Source organism: Sorex araneus, chromosome 3 (genome assembly GCF_027595985.1).
Source record: "Sorex araneus isolate mSorAra2 chromosome 3, mSorAra2.pri, whole genome shotgun sequence".
Taxonomy (NCBI): Eukaryota; Metazoa; Chordata; class Mammalia; order Eulipotyphla; family Soricidae; genus Sorex; species Sorex araneus.
Window position 1 is genome coordinate 170,763,472 of NC_073304.1, and position 21,290 is coordinate 170,784,761.

Below are 21,290 nucleotides of genomic sequence, written 5' to 3' on the forward strand. Positions count from 1 at the left end.
AGCCTCAGGCCCCGGCTTCTGTCTCCCCTAGAACACCCTCGTAGCCCAGAACTGCACGGGCAGCTTACCCCGGAACTTGGCCGCCACGCTGCAGGACATCGAGAACAAGCGGCAGCTGGCCCTGCAGCAGAAGGGTGAGTGGCCGCGGGGCCCGGGCCAGCCGCACCTCCTGGGTCAGAGAGCGTTTCCACTCAAAGAGCTTCCTGGGCTGCAGCAACAGCACAGCAGGCAGCCAGATGGTCCCTCTGGGTTCAACCCCGAAAACCCCATAGGGTCTGGGGTGACTCTTGAGCACGCCCGATGTGGCCCAAGGAAACATTAAAAAAAAAACCTACGAAGGGTGGCCAGAGCAACAGTACAGCGGGGAGGGCGTTTGCCTTGCACGTGGCTGACCCTGGTTCAATCCCCGGCATCCCATAGGGTCCCCCGAGCATCACCAGGAGTGATTCCTGAGTGCAGAGCCAGGAGTCACCCCTGAGCATCGCTGGGTGTGACCCAAAAAGGAAAAAAAAACCCACAAAAACAAGGTTCTTAGAGTGTTCTCAGGAGCCCCAGGGCAGGGTACTGGGATGGGGGGGGAGCCCAGCTGGTAGGGAGGGGGGCGGTTGGGGGGTTGCGTGGTGGCAGAGCAGGGAGATGGGGGTCCTGTCTGGGGAGGGGTGCGCTGAGTGACCGCTCACTCTAGGGCCCCAGGACACATTCTGATTGTTCTCAAAGCCTGTGTCTGCCTCTCTCTCCTCTTCCTCCCTCTGCGTCTCTGCCCTGCCCTCTGCCCGGCCCCCCACACCAGCTGAGTCGCTCCTTGCCGAGCCCCTCCCGACCGACAACCCGGCAGGTAGAGCGTTGGTCACGGAGAGTTTCGCTTTGTTCAGACAAGCCCCTGCTCGAGCCCCTGCATGCCAGGCCGGCCGGTGTTCCCTGCGAGAGCTGCAGGCTGAGCCGAGCGGGTGGCCGGCCGGCCCCAGCTGGCGTGCGGAGCTTTCTCCTGCCTCCGCTTTGCGCCTCCCTCGCCTCCCTTCTTGCTTCCCTGAGGTTCTAGTTCTTGCTTCTGCCTTGCAGCTAGGTCCGCATGGGCTCCCGGTGTGCTGCTGGGGCTCCTGCCCTTGCGTCCCGCTCCTGTCCCAGCGGCAGGCAGGGCGGGTGCCTCCTGCCCCCCAAATTGCCAGGCAGACCCACTCTCGAGGGCAGCTTGGGGTGCCTGGTGTGACTCAGGCTGCGGAGAGAGTGCTGATGGCGGACTGCGGGCTTGGTGGGAGCCTGGGCAGAGCTGCTGGAAGAGTGGGGGATGCAGGGGAGCCTGAGCGACCGGTGGGGCCCTGGTGACGACCCCTGTCCCCGCCCCCCGCAGGGCAGCAGGTGATCGAGGAGCAGCGGCGGCGCCTGGCAGAGCTGAAGCAGAAGGCTGTGGCGGACGCGCAGTGCCAGTGGGAGGCGCTGCACGGGACGGCCCCCTACCCCCCGCTCATGCACCACTCCATCCTGCACCACCTCCCGGCCGGCCGGGAGCACGGCGAGGAGGGCCCGCACGCCTACGACACGCTGAGCCTGGAGAGCTCGGACAGTATGGACACCAGCATCTCCACGGGCGCCGCCTCGGCCTGCTCGCCCGACAACATGTCCAGGTGCCGCGCGCCCCCGCCCGCCCCCGCCGCGCCCCGCGCCCCGCGCCCGCCGCGCCCCGTGCCCCGTGCCCCGTGCCCCGCGCCCCGCGCCCCGCGCCCGCCGCGCCCCGTGCCCCGTGCCCCGCGCCCCGCGCCCGCCCGCCTCGCCTGCCTCCGCGCCCTGACACTCTCGGTTCCCCAGTGCCAGCGGCCTGGACGTGGGAAAGATCGAGGAGATGGAGAAGCTGCTCAAGGAAGCTCACGCGGAGAAGAGCCGGCTCGTGGAGTCCAGGGTGAGCCGCGTGGGAGGGGGCCGCCCTCTCTCACCCTTTCGCCTGCACTGGCCTTGCGACAGTCCCCTGAGGAAGGAGTGTTTTGAAAGTCTGTGCTCCTGGCGGGCGGGGAGTCCGCAGGCATGATGCATTTCCCGGCCGGGCTCTGTGGGAACGAGGAAGTGGGGAGGCATTGTCCAGCCCGCTCAGGTCAGGACGGCAGCTTCCGGCCCGGGGGTGTCCACTTCTGTGGGTGTTTTGGCGACCATAGGAATCTTGAGTTCGGTCCACCTGAGGTCAGGTGGTTCCTCTGGGGGTGGTTAGGAACAGGGGGTGCGGGGAGAGGGACGGAAGAGCCGGCAGGCCTTCACGCAGAGCAGAGGGACTGGCGCCCAGGGTAGCCTTAACATGGGCCTGGAGCGCAGGGGACCAGGGGCTTACATCGAGCACGGCAGGCTTGGGAGAAGCTGGAATATCGGGGTGCAGAGGCTTTGGGGTCTTCCCGTCTTTCTGGAGATGATAGTGGGACCTGGTCTGCCAATTAGAAAAGAATGGTTGGGCGTTTGCCTTGCACATGGTCAACCCAAGTTCGGGCCCCGGCATCCCATATGGTCTCCCAGCACCACCGGGCGTGATTACTGAGGGCAGAGCCAGGAGTAAGCCCTGAGCATCGCCGGGTGTGACCCAAAAAAAAAAAAAGCAAGAAAGAAAGAAAGAAAGAAAGAAAGAAAGAAAGAAAGAAAGAAAGAAAGAAAGAAAGAAAGAAAGAAAGAAAGAAAGAAAGAAAGAAAGAAAGAAAGAAAGAAAGAGAGAGAGAGAAAGATTCCGCCCTCCAACTCCCCCGGAAGAAAGGGAGAATGGGAGTTCGTGAGCATCGCCGGGTGTGACCCAAAAAAAAAAAAAGCAAGAAAGAAAGAAAGAAAGAAAGAAAGAAAGAAAGAAAGAAAGAAAGAAAGAAAGAAAGAAAGAAAGAAAGAGAAAGATTCCGCCCTCCAACTTCCCCGGAAGAAAGGGAGAATGGGAGTTCGTGATACGGTGGTTCTTGTTGATAAGCCATAATCAGGGACCGGAGAGGGCTCAGAGGGCTGGAGCACATGCTCTCGACCCTGGGTTCTGTCCCCATCACTGCCTGGTCCCCACACACCACTGGGTGCGGCCCCCAAACAAGTGAGCAAGATCTGACACACTCCTGATATGCGCTTCGTTGCATGATTCCTTCTAATGAGTTTGGAAGTATTCTTTGCAAGAGACTTTCATAAGTTTATTTCCTACCCCCCCCCCCACTCCCCAAAACTTGAAGTTCAACTACATAATGTGTCTGATTTGGTCCCGAGAGCTAGAGCGGGGCTCCGAGCGCTTGCCGGAGCCCCGGTTCAAATCCTTGCCACCTCTTGTGGTTCTCTGAGCACAGAGCCAGGAATAGCCTCTGAGCACCACTGGGTGTGGCCCAAGACCAAACTAAGAGCAAAAAATACCCCGAGTTTCTAATTTGGAGCTGCAGAGGGCCATGGTGCAGAGGGAAGGGCTCATGAGTACGTGCAGAAACGCTGTCCTAGATTTCAGGACAGGATGACCAGAACCCCTTTATTTGGAGGGTTCCCTTCCTGCAGGGTGGGGGGCACTCACACTCAGGGTCTCATCTGGCCCTTGCCATGTGCCCAGAAGCAGCCCTCGCCCGGTGCTGTAGCTGAGACAGCCAAGGCGGGTGTGTGTGTGGGAATTGACCCCTATTTTCAGACTCTCAATGTGAGAAGGTGCTTTTATTCTATGTATTTTTTTTAATTATTGTAGCACTGTTGCACTGTCGTCCCATTGTTCATCGATTTACTTGAGCGGGCATCAGTAACGTCTCCATTGTGAGACTTATTGTTACTGTTTTTGGCATATTGAATATGCCATGGGGAGCTTGCCAGGCTCTGCCGTGCGGGCGGGATACTCTCAGTAGCTTGCCAGGCTCTCTGAGAGGGACGGAGGAATCGAACCCGGGTCGGCCGCGTGCAAGGCAAATGCCCTACCCACAGTGCTATCGCTCCAGCCTTCTAAAAAATTAATTAATAACTTTTTTTTTTTTGCTTTTTGGGTCACACCCAGCAATGCTCAGGGGCTCCTTCTGGCTCCGCACTCAGGACTCACTCCTGGTGGTGCTCAGGGGGCCATACGGGATGCTGGGGATCGAACCCAGGTCGGCCACGTGCAAGGCAAGCGCCCTCCCACTGGACTATCGCTCTGGCCTGGGGAAGGGCTTTTACAGCAGGGACCATGCCAACAAGGGCCCTCAGAGCTGGGTGTGCCGCGGGGGACCGGGCCTGGGCAGGCAGAGGGGGGCCCTGAGCACCGAGCACTGAGCCGGGCTCTGGGGCAGGAGCGGGAGATGGAGCTGCGCAGGCAGGCCCTGGAGGAAGAGCGGCGGCGGCGTGAGCAGGTGGAACGGAGGCTGCAGAGCGAGAGCGCACGGAGGCAGCAGCTGGTGGAGAAGGAGGTGAAGCTGCGGGAGAAGCAGTTCTCACAGGTGAGCCGGGCGGGCTGAGGCCTGAGGCCTGTGCCCCTGGACCCTGCAGGTCAGCTGGGCGGGGCTGAGGCCTGTGCCCCTGGACCCTGCAGGTCAGCTGGGCGGGGCTGAGGCCTGGGCCCTGGGCCCCTGCAGGTCAGCTGGGCGGGGCTGAGGCCTGGGCCCTGGGCCCCTGCAGGTCAGCTGGGCGGGGCTGAGGCCTGGGCACCTGGGCCCCTGCAGGTCAGCTGGGCGGGGCTGAGGCCTGGGCCCTGGGCCCCTGCAGGTCAGCTGGGCGGGGCTGAGGCCTGGGCACCTGGGCCCCTGCAGGTCAGCTGGGCGGGGCTGAGGCCTGGGCCCCGGGACCCTGCAGGTGAGCCGGGCGGGCTGAGACCTGGGCCCTGGGCCCCTGCAGGTGAGCTGGGCGGGGCTGAGGCCTGGGCCCTGGGCCCCTGCAGGCGAGCTGGGCGGGGCTGAGGCCTGGGCCCCGGGACCCTGCAGGAGCCAGGCAAGTGGGCTGAGGCCTGGCCCCCGGGACCCCGCAGGTCAACCAGGCAGGGCTGAGGCCTGGCCCCTGGGCCCCTGCTGCTCTCAGTGTGGTTGGCTCAGCAGGAATATACTGGGCCCTGGAAGAGACCAGAGTCAGGTGATGCCTGTGACCTCCCTCGGCCTCACCTCTGCCCCAGCCTGCTGCAGCCACTCCCTGTCCCCCGAGGCCCTCTGGCCTCTGGCCACTGCCTGGCGTGGACGCGCCCAGGGACCTCTGGGCCACAGTAGTGAGATCCCTTAGCAAGTCTCCCTCATGTTCCCCCTGAAACCCAGCGCGTCTGCATGCCTCACCTGCCCTTTCACTGCAGGGGCCGGCGTGGAACAAGTGAGGTGCAGGGTCTGTCCCCAGCTAGCCCTGCTGCAAGAGGCACACGGGCTGTCCATCCCCAGGGGGTCTCCAAGCTTTCTCTGGGGGGTCCTGGGGCTCCCAGCAGTGCCCGACGCCCACATTTCCCTGCTGTCCTGCCAGCCAGCACATTCTGAGGGGTCCACTGGAACAGGTTGGGGGTGAGGAAATCTTCAGCTCTTGGTCCAGAGCTGGTTCTGTCCTGCCTCGGGCCACGTCCCGGAACTCGAGGGCCATTGCCCAGGGAGGGGCGGCTCGGTCATCTCTGGCATCAGCTGAAGTTGTATGCTTCGTTTCTAGTAAGTTATGTTTGCTTTCTCGTCATTCTAATGCTCTCCAAAAGAAAGAGTGAGAAAAGTCCCAGTAGACTGTGAATTCTAGCTGTCATCAGATTTTTTTGTTCGGGGGACGTACCCAGCAGGGCTCAAGGGCTACTCCTGGTTCTGTTTGGGGGTTCCCCCCAGTGCGACTTGGGGGTCCCTGCAATGGCAGGGCTCATACCCTGGCCAGCCACATTCACAGCAAGTGCCTTGCTCGCCCCATTATCAGAATTTTCAAGGAGAGCCAGACCTTCATGATCACAGGGTTTGGACCTATAAGGGTGATCCGGGGGGCTAGGACCCTCCTGCTAGGCATTGGCGGTGCAATTTCTGCATGGATGCCCCTCCCTGGGGCCTGACCATCTGGCCTCTTGCTTTATTCCACGCAGCCCCTGAGCAGAGACATGGACAGCCTTGTCTTGATTACTTGTGGGGAAACTAAGGCAGAGGGACCCACGGTGTAGCTAAGCCGCAGAGCACTGGCCTCACTGCAGGGAGGGAGGAGGGGCCAGGGCGCAGCCATGGCGGGGGTGCCCGAGGGCAGCTGTGTGGGCCCAGGGGTCTGTACCGGGGACCCTCTGCTGAACCTGCCCCCTGCAGGCACGGCCCCTGACCCGGTACCTGCCCATCCGGAAGGAGGACTTTGACCTGAAGACACACATCGAGTCCTCGGGCCACGGGGTGGACACGTGCCTCCACGTGGTGCTCAGCAGCAAGGTACAACCCACGTGGCCAGAACAGCTCTGGGCCTGGGCTCCCGCCTCTGCCCTGGTGCCTGCCCGTGGGGGCTGTGCACTGGGGTCCTTCCTCAGCCCTCTCCCCTCCAGGTCTGCCGCGGCTACTTGGTCAAGATGGGTGGCAAGATTAAATCCTGGAAGAAACGCTGGTTTGTCTTCGACCGGCTCAAGCGCACCCTTTCCTACTACGTGGGTGAGTTCCTGCAGGATTGCCCAGGCCCCCGCCCCCACCCACCCCAGCTCTGCCAGCAGCCCCGGCAGCTCCACGCAGGGCGAGGCAAGGGCTGGGCCTCGTCCAACCCATCTGGGTCACCATGTTCATTCCTCACTCATCCACCCTCCATTCAGCTGGACGTTTCAGGCAATAGGGGGCTCGGGCTCAGGGAGGCAGATGCCCGAAACATAACGTGGTGGGCCTGCTGCAAATGAGGCTGCCCAGGGGCTGGCAGGAGGTCAGGACCATGGACAGTAGTACTTGAGGGTTGACTCTGGAGCTGCAGCTGTACCAAAGATGTGCTCCAGCCCTTTGAACTGTCTGCCCAATCTAGAAGCGCTTTATACCCATTTCACAGACAAGGAAAATGAGGCTGACAGTCAGGACTAGCAGAATCAGAACAACCTGGGTCATGCTGGAAAGGGCGGTGGGGTGAGGTACCTTTGGGGATAGGAGGGTAGGGAAGGGCCTGGCAGTGGGGAGGGGCAGCAGGCAGATGGGAAGCCACATGTAGGTCCTGGGCTGGCCCCTGACACAGTGGCATTCGTTAATGCCTGAAACAAAAATGAGACCATGTTTGGATGAGGGTGTGTTTGGCACCAGCCTGAGGAGTGTGGTGATACAGGGCTGCTCCAGCAGGGGGCGCCCGCCTGGGGGTTGTGGTGGTACAGGGCTGCTCCAGCAGGGGGCGCCCTCCTGGGGGTTGTGGTGGTACAGGGCTTCTCCAGCAGGGGGTGCCCGCCTGGGGGTTGTGGTGGTACAGAGCTGCTCCAGCAGGGGGCGCAGCCTGGGGTGTGGTGGTACAGGGCTGCTCCAGCAGGGGGCGCCTGCCTGGGGGTGTGGTGGTACAGGGCTGCTCCAGCAGGGGGCACAGCCTGGGGTGTGGTGGTACAGGGCTGCTCCAGCAGGGGGCGCCCACCTGGGGGTGTGGTGGTACAGGGCCGCTCCAGCAGGGGGCGCCCGCGCGGGAGTGCGCTGTCTTGTCAGGCTCTGTGTACGCTGGCACTCCTCTCCACCCTCTGGACAGTCCGGCTGCGGCTGCTCTGGGCCTCCCTCAGCTGTGTTGGCTGATGTTGTGCCTCTTCGCGCTAGGTTCTGGCATTTTCTCTGCATCCCAGCTGACCGTGCGGGGAGCACAGGGAGGGCGAGACTTTCCCCAGGGGCCGTGCAGGGCGCCGGGGAGTTTGCAGAGGAAAGGGGCCGCAGACCCCTGGAGACTAGGACCCCAGAGCGGGGGAGGCAGGAGCCCCCAGCCCGGCCACATGGGACTGTGTGGGCAGGGGAGGCAGGAGGGACGGCGGGGGGGGATGCTTTCAGGGGTGAGGCGTGGGGACCTGAGGCCGGGACCCGGTGCCTCCTGAGCTCAGCCCTCGGCACTGGGGCACAGGGCCAGGAGCATGTTGACGGGGCTGCAGCTCTGGGCCAGGGCCGGGGGAGCCCTTGGGCAGCTGCCCTCTGTGTGCTGGGGTGTCCCTTTCGCTGGCCGCAAGCAGGGCAGGCCTGTGCCGCCCCGCCCGGTCACTGACACTGGCCCGCCTCCTTCCTGCCACCCTGCGCTGGCCCCAGGCTTCCCTCCTTTGTGTGTGTGTCTGGGTGTCTGGGCTGCGTCCTGCTGTGCTCCCGGGCGCCCCCTGGTGGTACAGGGGTACAGCTGTGTGTGGGGGGTAGGCCCCGCCTCCTGTGTGCAGCACCAGTGCTCCGCCCACGAGTCTCTCTCCACCCCATTTTTCTTTGTTTTCACTTTATGAACAGTTTTATTTTATTCATTTATTTGTTTTTATTATTTCTTTTGTTTTGGATCACACCCAGTGGTGCTCAGGACTTACTCCCGACTTGGTGCTCAGGAGTCACTCCTGGCAGTGCTTGGGGGATCCTGTGGGGTGTTAGGGATCTGGGGTTGGCCATGTGCAAGGCAAGTGCCCGACCCCCTGGGTTACCGCCCTGACCCTGCCACCTTTTAAATTTATTTTTCTTTTATTATTTGGATTTTGGGCCACACCCAGTGATGCTCAGGGCTTACTCCTGGCTTTACACTCAGGGATCACATTACTCCCGGAGGTGCTTGGCGGACCAGATGGGATGCCAGGGATCAAACCTGGGTCGGCCACAAGGAAGGCAAAGCCCTCCCCACCCTGCAGAACTGTCACTCCAGTCCCCCTTGCCCTTCTCCTTATGCAACAGAACTTATGATGGGCTCTGTTTTCCGTAACGTGAGAAAACTATATCAAATACACCATGTCTAGGCATTTATATGACGATTTTTTTTAAAGATTTAATTGTGAATCTGATATGTCTATCACCGATGCTCTGGTCCCCTATAATTTATTAACCACCTTCACTTTTCTTTTTGACAATGCCTGGCCGTGCTCCCAGCATGGCGCCCCGGGGACCATGCAGGCTGGGGATGGAACCGGGGCCTCCTGTGCTCCGAGCCTCCGTGCTCTCCCCCAACCCTCCGTCCCCCCTACCCGGGTGGGCGCCAGTCTTGTGACTCAGGCTAGGGCTGTGACGAACCTTGCGGCTGCCGTTTTGTGCCGGTGGAAGGTGCGTTCTGCTTTGGGCTGAGAGGGCCTGTGGTCCTTCCTCTCGGTGACACTGACCACCCCACATTTGCCCATGGGGCTGTGGCCAGACCCTTGTCTCAGGCGAGAAGAGGGATCCCAAATTTGGAGCCAGGCGGGGCCCAGGTCGTGCCTAGATCGTGCCTTCAGGCCCCCTCTGTGGGGGGGCTGACTCTGAGCTGGGGCCACCCCGTTCCCCAGACAGGAAGCCACGGGCCCCCGCGCCTGGTCAGCCTCCCTCAGTGCAGCCTCACTGTCTTTGCAGACAAGCACGAGACCAAGCTGAAAGGGGTCATCTACTTCCAGGCCATCGAGGAGGTGTACTACGACCACCTACGCAGCGCAGCCAAGGTGAGGGCACCGGGGACAGAGCGGGGGTGGGGGGGAGAGGGGACACGCAGGCTCGGGACCCTCCTGTTCCCTCTGTGAACGTCTCCGTTTCTCCGTCTCCCCTTCCCAGAAGAAGTTTCTCAGCTTCACTCTGGTGACCGAGGTACCCCTCCCACACCCCCGTAACCAGACTACTGCACATTAACGCCTCCCGTGCCCCCCACCTCACCCTTGACTCTGCCCTTAGACCCCCCCCCCCTCCATCCCCCAGCCTGAGGGGGGGTGCTGGAGCAGCAGGGAGCCCAGGACCTCTCCCTAAGACAGACCAGTCTCCCAATTCCCCTGGCCAGGCCTCGGTTGCCTGCCGGGAGGAGGGTCCCCATCGATGCCCCTGGGGTTCAGAGCCCTCCTGCCCACCCTCTCTCGGGCTGCGAGTCCTGACTCCACGCTTTGGTTCTGGATTTTTTTTTTTTCTTTTTGGGTCACACCCGGTGATGCACAGGGGTCATTCCTGGCTCATGCACTCAGGAATTACCCCTGGCGGTGCTCAGGGGACCATATGGGATGCTGGGATTCGAACCCGGGTCAGCCACGTGCAAGGCAAACGCCCTACCCGCTGTGCTATCACTCCAGCCCCGGTTCTGGATCTTTCACATTCGCTTCTGGGTCTGGGCCACCCAGGAAGCCTGCACGCATGTGAGGGCACCTCAGCCTCAGCCCAAGGGCTGTCAGGCCGTTGCAGGCCTCCATCAGCCCTGGAGCCGGGGGACGCGGCTGTGTGTGGCCGGCTCAGACCTCCCCCTCTCGGCAGAGTCCCAACCCGGCGCTCACCTTCTGCGTGAAGACGCACGACCGGCTCTACTACATGGTGGCGCCATCGGCGGAGGCCATGCGCATCTGGATGGACGTCATCGTCACGGGCGCCGAGGGCTACACTCAGTTCATGAACTGACCTGCCCGCACCTCCTGGACCCTTCGGGCTGGCCCCCACACCAGGCGCCGGCCCCGCCCCCGCCCCCATGCGGCTCTCTCCAGCTCGGGAAGAGGCAGGGCCGTGCCGCCGACGGAGAGACGCTCAAGTATGAACCCGGACCTCGGTCCCTAAAGGACCAGCCGCCAACCACGACGGTGGGGAGGCCAGAAGCGGCGCTGCCTGCGCCCCGTCCTGGCTTCTCGTTGTCCGGGCACTCGACGGTACCAGAATCTGCCAAAGATCCCCTCTTGCCGCCCCCCTCGGCCCGAGCCTTGGGGGGCTGAGCCGAGCAACATCCGGAGTGGGGTGTCAGCTCCGCGGGGTCCCCTCCCGCCTCGCTCTCCCTCCCAACCCCTGGTTTCTCTTCGTTACTCGCTCCAGGGCTTACCACGCTCACCATCAGGGTCCTCGCCATGATCTCTCCAGCCGAGGCCTGCGGGGTGCCCTGCGGGAGGGAGGCCCCGAACCTCCTCCCCGCAGCCCGCAGCCCCAGCCCAGCCCCTTCCACTTGTGCCTTGCATAGAGCCAGAAGGGACGAAGCAATGGACCATGGACCGAAAGATGCAGGAGCTTGGGATGCGGGAGAGGAAGCGGGGCCGGGTGGGCGGGAGGTAGGGCCGCGCCTGGGCTTCCGGAGGGACAGTCTGAGCAGGGCGGAGGCGGGGGAGAGGCAGTGCCTGGGCCCTGGCCAGCTGCCCTTCTTCCGCCCCAGGCCCTTGGGAAAGCAGGAGTGGACCGGCCGCAGCCATTTGCGCCTTAACACTCAGCCCAGCCCTGCCCTCCCCGTGGCGGCTGGGCGTTTTTCAGTATTTGTAAGCATCTCAACAGAACAATAAAGCATTTGGAGTATGTGGGAGACGGGGCAGGCAGCTCATGATCCCTTGAAACTGTTCCCGGGGACACACACGCAGGTCCCCTCCTTGCCCCCCTGTCCACAGAGACCAGAGGCCTTGGGAGGGCGGGGTGAAGGAGGGCGGGCAGCTTCTGGAGACAGACACGGAAGGGGCAGGAGAAGGTGGGTTTGGAGCAGTTTAATAGGCCGCGTGGTGGCGAGGCCGTCACTGGGACAGGAAGCTGAGCAGGAGGGTGGACAGCAGGCCAGCCACCAGGCAGAGCGGCTGCACGAGCACTGTCTGGGAACCGGACGTCAGCTGCTGACCGTACCGGTCCAGGAGCATGAAGGCCATGCCGTTGGTCCAGCCGAAGCCCTCCTGGAAAGAGGGTGGCCAGTGGGCGAGGCAGAAGGCCCCCAAGAGGGGCAGCACCAGCCATACCAGGGAACCCCCCACAGGCAGGGGGGGACCAGAGGGCCCTCGGGATGGAGCACGGCCGACCCGAGACACAGCTCACTCACCTGAACTTCATACTCTCCTCCACCTCCCGGCTGCCCACCGTTGGTGATGTTATACTGGGGACAAGAGGACACCTCAAGGCTCTGCCCTTGGGCTCACAGCCGCCCCGGGGAAGCCCGCTGGGGAGCCCCATGGGAGCGGCCGCCGGGCTGCCGCTCAGACGCCTGCAGTACCCAGGTTCGGCCGCCAGGTGCTGCCACTGTCCTCACGGGTCAGGCCTGGGCTTTCCCAGCCCCACAGAGCCCAGGCCCCGCCCGGAGCCCCACTCACCTTCTCATACATGGCCGACGTCCTGGAGAAGACATCATAGTTGGTTTTGATCCAGTTCTGGGCCAGCTGGAAAGCCACTTCCTTGGCCCGCTTTGAATTCGAATTGGCCAGACCTAGACCCCAGCCAGGCAGGAGCCTAAGTATCCGGGGGCCCCTGGGCCCAGAGCAGAGGCCTCACCCCCCCGATACAGGAGGCCTCAGTGCTCACACCCCTTCCCAGGTGGGAGGCGTTGCTCTGAGCCAGGGCCAGACAGGGAAGGGGATGGGGGCTCGGTGCTTGCCCAATGGGAGGCCCAGCACAGTGGGGACAGGCCACTCCCCACCCCTATTAGACAGGCCCCCACTCCAGGTCTCCCCCATCAGACAGGCCCCTCCCCCACTACCACCAGATAGGCCCCTCCCCCACCCCATCAGACAGGTCCCCTCCCCACACCCCCAGCCCCAGAGGCTGCCCTCTCCACAAGGTCCCCTCCTACCTCTGATGACCATGTCCTGCAAGGGGGCCCAGGCATTGGGCAAATCCCACTGCTCGCCCGAGTCTTTGAGAGAGGCAGGAATCCCGTGCTTGTAGTTCAGGATCTTGTTGTCCTAGAGGGGTGCAGACAGGCAGCGCCTTGGACTTGGGTGGGCTCTGAGGGCCTCTAAAGGCCCTTGACGCCTTCCAGGGCTTCTACTTCCCAGCCCACCGCTGCCGCCTGGTGGTCATGGTGGGAAACGCAGGCTAAGGGCCGGAGGGAGGGGCCGCCCTCGCCTGAGGTCCTGCAGGGTCCCCGTGTCCCCACCGACCTGCTGTCTCTCACCTCCAGGTATTTCAGAACCTGGTCCACGACCTTTGAGTCTTGGAAGCAGCCAGCCCAGAGCGGCGCCAGGTTGGAGGGGTAGAACTCTGGGTTCTTCTGTTTCTCGTCCAGGTCATAGTCGAACCAGGCGCCTCTCTGCTGGTCCCACATGAGGGCCTGCATGGCCTCCATGCGCTGTGCCCGCTGGTCCTGGTACTTCTGGGCCTGCGTCTTGTTCCCTGGGGAAGGACCGGGTTTAGGCAGGGCCCGGCCCGGGCCCTCAGGTCCCTGCTTTTGAGCTTTTCTGATGACTCTCCCCAAGGACTACAGAGCTCCGAGCCCAGGGGCCACACCTGCTGGCGCCAAGACCCTGCAGCCCTCAAATATGGGCTGCCAAGCAGTGGCCTGCCCACCCCAGGGTCCTGAGCAGCCAGTGGCCCTCTGGGGTTCTCTGTGGCTAAAGGCCGGCAGCTGATCAGGGATAAGGAGTGGAATGCATTTGGGCAAGGCTGTGGACAAAGGTACCCTCTGAGAGCACCCATGGGCCCCATTAGTAGATGCAGGGGAATTAGGCAAGTGGGGGCCACGGAGGAACTGAGTTTGATTCTTAGCGCAGACACAAAAGGGCAGGCGCTTCCTCTCCCTGGCTGCAGGAGGGGCCCAGTATCAGGCCCTCACCCCCACCCCATGCTACTTGTGCTCGACCTGGGGTGCTCACCCAGGGTGGCATAGAACTGGCTCATCAGCGCCTCTGCCTGGCACAGGATGGCGTTGAGGTCCACAGGCACCAGCCGGCTGGTCCGGATGCCGCTCAGCGAGTTGGGCTTTGACAACTTTCCGACGAACCAGCGGGAAGAGAAGTCCCAGCCGGACTCGGCGCCGGCCTTTAGTTCGGTGTAGAGATTTTCACGTTCCCCTGCGAGGAGGAGGCAGCACCAGCAGGCCGGGATTGATGAGGCGAGGTCAGGCTTGCACCTGCCTGGGCCCCGCCCTCTCCCGCAGGCCCCGCCCACCCCACCGATGTCTCCAACCCACGGCCACGCCCACTCCCGCTGGCCCCGCCCACTCCCGCTGGCCCCGCCCCCGGCTCTGCTCACCTTCTGGCTTGGTGCTCGCCAACTCGAAATCTTTGCTGTAGGACTCTGGTCTGGAGGGGGCAGAGGGGGCAGCGAGCAAGTGGAGGCCCCAAGCCTCTCAGGCCTGAGGTTGAGCCGTCTTGACTCCTGGGGCACCCTCCCATGTTCCCAGAGCTGACCGCGTGCCCGTCTGAGGCCTGGGGGAAGGAGGATGGCAGAGCCGGCCCGCCCAGCAGACTCACCTGGGCCCCCCATAGGGAACGTAGTAGCGGCTGAGGATGTAGTTCTTGCCGCCTGCGCTCACGGAGATGCTCCTGTTCGTAGCCCAGAAGTCCAGTTCCGAGGCGAGGGTATCAATGTTGTCCCTAGGCAGAGCGGGGGCTGGGTCAGGATCCCTGGGAGTGTGTGCGTGTGTGGGTGTGGGTGGGGGGTGTGTACAGGGTAGCCTGGGGAAGGAGCCCACCGTAGGAAGGTTTCGTCCCTGGTGTGCTTGAAGTAGCTGTCCATCATGAGGGTCAGCAGCGGGGGCTGGCTGCGTTGCTTGTAGTATACCCGGGCTCCATTGGGGATGTGGCCCAGGCTGCCAGGGACGAGATCTGCTCAGGGAGGCCCCCACGGCCAAGGCCAGGCCCTGAGCTGGAGGCTTCCCTGCCCCCTCCCTGAGGGATGGCCCCCTTACGTTGTCACCTGGTCCAGAAAGTTCTGCAGCATGCCCTTGAACGTCTGCGTCATCTCCGACACGAGCAGGCCCTCCATGGTCCAGTAGGAGTCCCTGAGGGGACACGCTCAGCTGTGCTCTGCCCCGTGCCCCGCTGGCCCTGGGTTGCCCCCATGCCCCTCACTGTGGTCGGGTGGGTCAGTGGCTCACCAGTAGTAGAACTCGAGAAAGCGCCCACCAGGGACGATGAAGGGGTGCCTGGACGGGATCAGAGAGAATCTTTCTGGCTCCTTGAGAACTTCTGCCTTTACCTGGAACCAGGAGATAAGTCACAGGGAGCCCAGAACCCCCAGGGCCCCCCAGAACCCCCAGGCGAAGGCAGCAGGAAGTGGGGTGTGGAGATCCCAGCAGCCATGGGATTGGGCCAAGACCTTGGTGTGAAGGTCTGTGTGCTGGACCCTGAGTCCTGCCCAGTGCCCTGGAAGGGACAAGACTGACCCCTGTCTCACCACTATCCAGCCCCCATCCCTCAGGTGGGAGGTCCCTACTGTCCCCCAGATCTGCTAGCATGCAGCCAGCCCCAGACATCTGAGTCTTCATTCTCTTCCAGGTGTGATGGGACGCCAGACCCTCTCCACAGTGTGTGTGGGGGTGAAGGTGGCCGAGGGCACCAGCACTGCGGGTGGCAGGACTGGCAGTGTTTCTGGAAGAGTTGCTGTGAAGTGTGTGTTCCACCACCCCGTGCTCTGGGGGCAGTGTGGAGCCCAAGCTGCACCCCACACTGGGCCGCCCATACCTTCCTCCCCAGCTTCTTCCACAGCTGGTTCAGCTTCTCAGCCCAGGTGCGCAGCTTGGGGTCCGAGATTCTCTGCAGGATCTTGGGGCTGGAGGAACACAGGGATTTTAGGCGCAAGGGGCAGCCTGTCTGCAGGGGCCCTCCTGACCCTTGGCCAGGCTCTACCTTTCTTTCCAGTCCTCAGGGGTCCAGACCTCCAACTCCTGACCCTTGGCCTTGAAGTAGGTCTTGACAAAGTTCTGCAGCTGCTCCCGGGGGATGCTGGAATTGTGGGCCGTGGACAGGTTGTTGAACTTCTGCAGGACTTGGCCTGAGAACAGGCATCAGGGCCCAGTGAGCACCCCCCCAAACACACACACACCGGAAGCAGCCCCACTCTGCCTAGTTCTCGGGGCCCCAATCTTTGGTGGAAGGTGCTCAGCGCCTCACCTGGAGGTAGGGTCATGGGCATGTCCACGAACTGCTTGTCATCGGGGTAGAACTTGGCCATCTGGACTGCATGCAGGAGCGGCCCATAGCAGTAAATCTCACTGCGGGGTCAGGAGGGAGCGGGTCAGGCCAGAGGCCACGAGCGGCAAAACAGGGCCGAGCCCAGCCCTGGCATGGACGGGACAGGGCAGTGCCTGTATGTGCCCGTGTGTGCTCACATATGTCGTGTGTGTGCCTCGGTGTGCCTGCATGTGTCCATGTGTGCCCATGCCCGCGTGTGAGCACGTGTGCTTGTGTGTGCCTCTGTGCCTGCGTGTGGCCTGTGTGTCCCCGCACATGTGTCCTGCACAGTTCTCCAAGCTTCCCCATAGTCCTGCAGGCAGATCTGGGGACTCACAGGCCCCGCTGACTCTGAAGCAAAGAACTGCTCTGACCTGTAGGTGTCCTCACCCCGCCTGGCCACTCGGGCTGACCGAGAGGGCAGCCGAGGTCGGAAACAGAAGACCCTGGAACTCTTTCCGGGGTGGACTCCCAGAGCTGAGGCACCCTGGCCCGGCTCTTGAGCTGGTGCCCCACCCCCATTTGTATTCTTGGTTTTGGGGTCTTTCCCCCTCGTACCTGGACGAGCTCAGGGATCACTCCTGTGCAGCTCTGGGGATTGGAACCGGCTGGGCCACATGCAAGGTGAGCGCCTTTGCCCTCGCATAACCTCTCCAGCCGGGCCGGGCCCCAGTTGTGCCCAGCTCCCCAGCGCCTCCCACATGCCTGGCACGGGCGGGGCAGCTGGGCCACAGCTCAGCCACTGCATTCTCGGGCCTGCTGCGGGTGGATTCTCACACAGAACTGACTGCTCCGCACCGGAGCTCCCGTCACATCCCGGTTCCTGGGGCTAAGAGGAAGTTCCCTAAGCTTTGGACTTTGTGTTTGGTTTGAGGCCAAGGGATTGGACCCGGAACCCGGGCCGGCCTGATCACGCACCCTGCTTCTGCGCTGGGTGTGTGTTTATTAGGGTCTCATTTGCAATTGGCTCTGTGCTCAGAGTCATTAGTGAGCAGGACTGGTCAGCTGTGGGACTGGAATTTTCCATGTCACCTCAGGACCAGGAACTGCGGCCTGCTGGGCCTGTCAGCCTGACTCTCTAGGCCAATAGGTCAGACCATTCTGGAGGTTGCCAGGAGGTAGGGGAGTGGAGGGAGAGCGATAGAGGGTGCCAGCTTCCTGTTTGCAGAATGCACCGGGGGGCCCAGGGTGCCTGCCGCATCACAGCCATCGGCTGAAGCTCTGTGTGTGGCTCAGAAACCAAGACAGGCCCACGGCATACGTGTCCACAAGCAGAAAGTCGCTTTGCTACCCCCCTGAAGCCCACAGACTGGGTGCACCAATTATACTGGCAGGAAAAAAAGGCAACAGGGGGGTGGGCCGCTGGGGAGAAAGTACAGGGGCTGGGGTTAAGTGGGGCTCAATCCCCCACATCATTTATGGTCCCCCAAGTCCTGCCAGGAGCGTTCCCTGAGCACAGAGCCAGGAGTCAGCCCCGGGCTGACAGTGCCATGGCTGGAAATTGCTCAGAATGGCAGGAAGCTGCCAGGCCCAGAAAGCAGAGGGGCCAGGATCACACGTGGCACATAGGGTGGCCCAGGGCACTTGAGTCCGTGCCACCATGCTGGCCAGGCAGGGACTCTAAGTTCCAGTCCTCAAGATTATCTTGTATTGGGGCTGGAGTGATAGCACAGCGGGTAGGGCGTTTGCCTTGCACACGGCCAACCCAAGTTCGAATCCCAGCATCCCATATGGTCCCCTGAGCACCGCCAGGGATAATTCCTGAGTGCATGAGCCAGGAATGACCCCTGTGCATTGCCGGGTGTGACCCAAAAAGCAAAAAAAAAAAAAAAAAAGATTATCTTGTATCTTTCCCAAAGGGCACGGACTCCATCAGCCCCTGGTAGCAAGCAAATCATTGCTCACCAGGTGGCCAAAGTCTCTCCATTGTCCCGAGAGCCTGAGGTCCTCAGTGGTAAGCCCAGAGTAGACACTCCAGAAGCCCAGGGCAAAGATTGGTCAAATCTTTAGGGCTGGATCGATAGCATAGCAGGTAGGGTGTTTGCCTTGCATGTGGCTGACCTGGGTTCAATTTCCAGTATGCCATATGGTCCCCTGAGCACTGCCAGGAGTAATTCCTGAGTGCATGAGCCAGGAGTAACCCCTATGCATCACCGGGTGTGACCCAAAAAGAAAAAAAAAAAAAGATTGGTCAAATCTTCATTAACCTGTGAGCACTTTGAGTGGGGAAGGGCTGGCCGTGTCCACTGAGTCCAAACCTGGCACATTTCAGAAGCTATTGGTACGTGCCCAGTTTCTGCCTGATCTATTAAAGGTGGGGCCAGATCAGATATTTGTATGGGGTGGGGCACCCACATCCCCATTCACCTTCAGAGAGCTGGATACTGGCGAGCATACCCCACATCTGCCTTGGGTCCCCAGTAAGTGCCTGGACACAGGGGCCCTTGTCGCTCAGCCAGTAGGGCAGTTCCCCTCTGCGGGTCCCTGGCCTGGCTCGTGTCCATCTGAGGGGCTGTGGAGCACTGGGAGCCCTCCAGGGGGTCCGAGACAGCTGCTATGGGCCTTTCCACACCCCAGCACTGACTGAGCTGCAACCCACGTCAGAGCCTCTCTGAACCCTGTTTGCTCGGACAAGCCTGTGGCTGATCCCCAGATGCTTGCCCCTGCCCTGACTCACCCCTACCTCGCATCCTTCAACATACCCAAGCCCATGCCCCCTCCCTGCTCCTGTGCCTTCTGCCTCAGGCCCCGGCCAGCAGCCTCGGCCCCTCTGGACTGTCTCCGGGCTGTGTCCCAGGGCCGAGGTTTTCCTGACACAGCCCCGGCAGGTGCTCAGGCTCCCCCAGCCCCCCTGCACTCTGCTCCCGACCTCCTGGTTCCCCGGGTCAGGCGCTCCTGGGCCTACTAGACCAGGCCCCGTGGTTTTCAGTATCTCCAACCTTCACCCTTCCCGCCACATCCCAGAGGCGGGGGAGAAGCCCCGAGCCCAGGCTGCAGGGAGCGGGCGGGCTGATTCAGAGCACCGGACTCAGACAGAAGCTGAGGCTTCAGGAGGAGCGTCGACACGCCCTCGGCCGCCAGGGTCAGAGCAGAAGTCCAGGAGCTCCCGGCAGCCCCCACCCCGCCCCTCCGCCCCCCCTGCCCCACTGCCCCTTGCATCCGGGCTTGGGGACCGCCTGTTTCCAGAGCGGTGATGCGCATGCTCCCCACAGTTCCAGGACAGTGGGGTGGGGGCGGGGAGTCAGGTGGCCCCGCTGCCCCACGAGACCCCACCCGGATTTCTCCTCTCCTTTCGGGGGGCTGAGGCCCATCACAGGCTTTAGGGGCCCCAGCTGCTGCGCCCCCAGCTGCCTGGGACTCCTACCTGTCGCAGGGTGGGGGCAGGTCCTGTGAGGCCCCCAAGTGCAGCCCCAGTAGAAGCAGCAGAGGCAGCGCCAGACTGTGTCCGGGCATGGTGGTGGCAGTGGCGAGTGTGCCGCTGGGCACCGACTCTTGTACCCCTTCCTGAGTGGGCAAAGTCCCGGTGAGGGGTGTGGCCTGGGGGCCTGACCTTCCTGGGTGAGACCTTCCTGCCTCACCAGCTCCTGCCATCAAGGTGCCCCACGCCCCGTTTCACCTTTTCCCCCTTCCTGGGTGTCAGTTGGTGCCTGGCTCAGGCCCGTCCTCAGAGTCCTGGGGTGCAGTGGGAAATGGGCACCTGGCCTGGGGTCCCAGTACACTGTTCATCGGTGACCCATAAACCAGTTCCTTGGGAGAGCGCTCCCCACCCCAAGAGACCCAGTCCCGGCAGCCGAAAACCTCCAGAACCCAAACGCTGCCACGCTCAAGGCCGCTCCCCACACACTCAGGCTGAGCCTCACGCTTGAGTGAACCTATTCCTGGACCACAGCCGGTTGCACGACACACCATAAGACACTCCCTACCCGTTCTCCAGGAGTACCACACCACAGTTGATGGGGTTCAAATAGTAGGCAACCAATCATAGAGGTTGGTATACACATATACACACATATATGGACTGGAGCAATAGCACAGCGGGTAGGGCGTTTGCCTTGCATGTGGCCAACCTGGGCTCGATTCCTCCGCCCCTCTCGGAGAGCCCAGCAAGCTACCAAGAGTATCCCGCCCGCACAGCAAAGCCTGGCAAGCGAACCGTGGCGTATCTGATATGCCAAAAACAGTAACAACAAGTCTCACAATGGAGACGTTACTAGTGCTCGCTCGAGCAAATCAATGAACAATGGGATGACAATGCTACAATGCTACATACACATATATATTGACAGATATATATATGAAAGTTCACAAGGCTCAATCTTTAACAACATGTTAGTGATATCTTACAGAAGGTCTTAGTGGGTCCTGCCAATATAGAACAATCTTCACACTCTTTCCTCTACGGATACTTTTTTTATATAACATATTAAGCATTTTTCATAATAAGAAATACAAAATATATTATTTCAGTTCTGCTTTGGGACAGGAATTGGGATTTGGGATGGAAACATCCCAAATATGGTGGTGGGAAGGTGTAATGGCGATGGGATTGGTGTTTGAATATTAAACGTAATCAAATTTTGTGAACAACCTTACAAAATAAAAAAAAATTAAATAAAAGACCCTTCTAGGGGTGACCATACACGGGAACATCTCAAGCAAAGTCAGCCCAGGTCCTGGCCCTGGCACGAGGTAGAACTCAAAGCCAGTGGTATCGCCACGGGTGGCGGGGAGCCAGCAGTGGGGGCGGGGCACTAGGGGATCGGGAAGCCCCGTCAGAGCATGACCTTCCCCACGGATCCCGCAGGGCCCCTAAATTTGCTGAAGGAATAGGTTGCAGACCCAGGGGGAGGGAGCTCGAGCCATGCAGCCCACATAGAACTTGGGGTGCAGGCAGGCAGGGAAGATGGGAGGGTACAGTAGCCTTCCCGGGAGAGAGAGAGAGAGAGAGAGAGAGAGAGAGAGAGAGAGAGAGAGAGAGAGAGAGAGTGTGTGTGAGGGGGCTGCTGTCTCCCCAAAGGGCAGAAAGCCGCAGAGGGTGGGTGAGCTGAGGCCAGGACGAGCGGCCTGAGCACTGGGGAGGCAAGGGAAGTGGGTCAGGAGCAGGTGTGGCAGCTGCAGTCATGGGCCAGGCTGGTGCTTGGGCAGTCACCTGCTGTGTGCTGAGGTGTCCCTCTCCTTGGGACTAGTGAGTGCCTGAATGTGCTGGCCACAGATCTATCCCTCCCTACCCAAAGGTCACTCTGACACTGGCCCACCTCCTTCCTGCCATCCCATCTCCAGAAACTTTATTCTTCCCTTAAAAAAAAAACAACTCTTGGGGCTGGAGCGATAGCACAGCAGGTAGGGCGTTTGCCTTGCACGCGGCTGACCTGGGTTCGATCCCCAGCATCCCATATGGTCCCCTGAGCACCGCCAGGAGTAATTCCTGAGTGCTTGAGCTAGAAGTAACCCCTGCGCATTGCCAGGTATGACCCAAAAA

The 21,290-nt window shown here is 61.6% G+C and overlaps 2 protein-coding genes across 14 annotated transcripts in view; one reads left to right on the forward strand and one right to left on the reverse strand.

The window, feature by feature from the left end:
- The window catches only part of PHLDB1 (pleckstrin homology like domain family B member 1), a 46,794-nt gene extending 35,547 nt beyond the window's left edge, over window positions 1–11,247 (forward strand). For 7 of the 12 annotated variants that reach the window (XM_055130447.1, XM_055130435.1, XM_055130441.1 and 4 more), the window contains 10 exons: window positions 32–134; window positions 791–835; window positions 1,349–1,622; window positions 1,804–1,894; window positions 4,236–4,382; window positions 6,177–6,293; window positions 6,404–6,506; window positions 9,354–9,439; window positions 9,549–9,581; window positions 10,230–11,247. In XM_055130447.1, the coding sequence (XP_054986422.1) occupies window positions 32–134; window positions 791–835; window positions 1,349–1,622; window positions 1,804–1,894; window positions 4,236–4,382; window positions 6,177–6,293; window positions 6,404–6,506; window positions 9,354–9,439; window positions 9,549–9,581; window positions 10,230–10,370 (1,140 nt within the window). In that variant the 3' untranslated portion in view covers window positions 10,371–11,247. The remainder of the gene's footprint in view (window positions 1–31; window positions 135–790; window positions 836–1,348; window positions 1,623–1,803; window positions 1,895–4,235; window positions 4,383–6,176; window positions 6,294–6,403; window positions 6,507–9,353; window positions 9,440–9,548; window positions 9,582–10,229) is intronic. The other 5 variants (XM_055130438.1, XM_055130444.1, XM_055130445.1 and 2 more) reach the window with 3 other exon arrangements.
- A 173-nt stretch (window positions 11,248–11,420) lies between these two features.
- On the reverse strand, window positions 11,421–19,264 carry TREH (trehalase). 2 transcript variants are annotated; one of them, XM_004604732.2, is made up of 15 exons: window positions 19,176–19,264; window positions 15,752–15,852; window positions 15,488–15,632; window positions 15,323–15,410; window positions 14,737–14,837; window positions 14,548–14,640; window positions 14,332–14,448; window positions 14,111–14,233; window positions 13,890–13,939; window positions 13,511–13,708; window positions 12,814–13,031; window positions 12,490–12,601; window positions 12,014–12,126; window positions 11,746–11,799; window positions 11,421–11,602 (listed from the first exon to the last, which is right to left on the reverse strand). In XM_004604732.2, the coding sequence occupies exons 1-15, from the start codon at window positions 19,262–19,264 to the stop codon at window positions 11,450–11,452; spliced, it is 1,755 nt and encodes a 584-aa protein (XP_004604789.2). In that variant the 3' UTR covers window positions 11,421–11,449. The 2 variants fall into 2 exon arrangements, with proteins under 2 accessions (XP_004604789.2, XP_054988868.1); XM_055132893.1 differs by lacking the exon at window positions 14,548–14,640.
- Window positions 19,265–21,290: the final 2,026 nt, after the last annotated feature.

Coding starts and splice junctions, on each gene's coding strand:
- TREH (XM_004604732.2), bottom strand. CDS start 19,264: ATGCCCGGACACAGTCTGGCGCTGCCTCTGCTGCTTCTACTGGGGCTG. Junction 12,127..12,489: donor GCAGGACATGGTCATCAGAG/GTAGGAGGGGAC, acceptor GCTGGGGTCTAG/GTCTGGCCAATTCGAATTCA. Junction 11,603..11,745: donor GAGGAGAGTATGAAGTTCAG/GTGAGTGAGCTG, acceptor CCCTCTTTCCAG/GAGGGCTTCGGCTGGACCAA.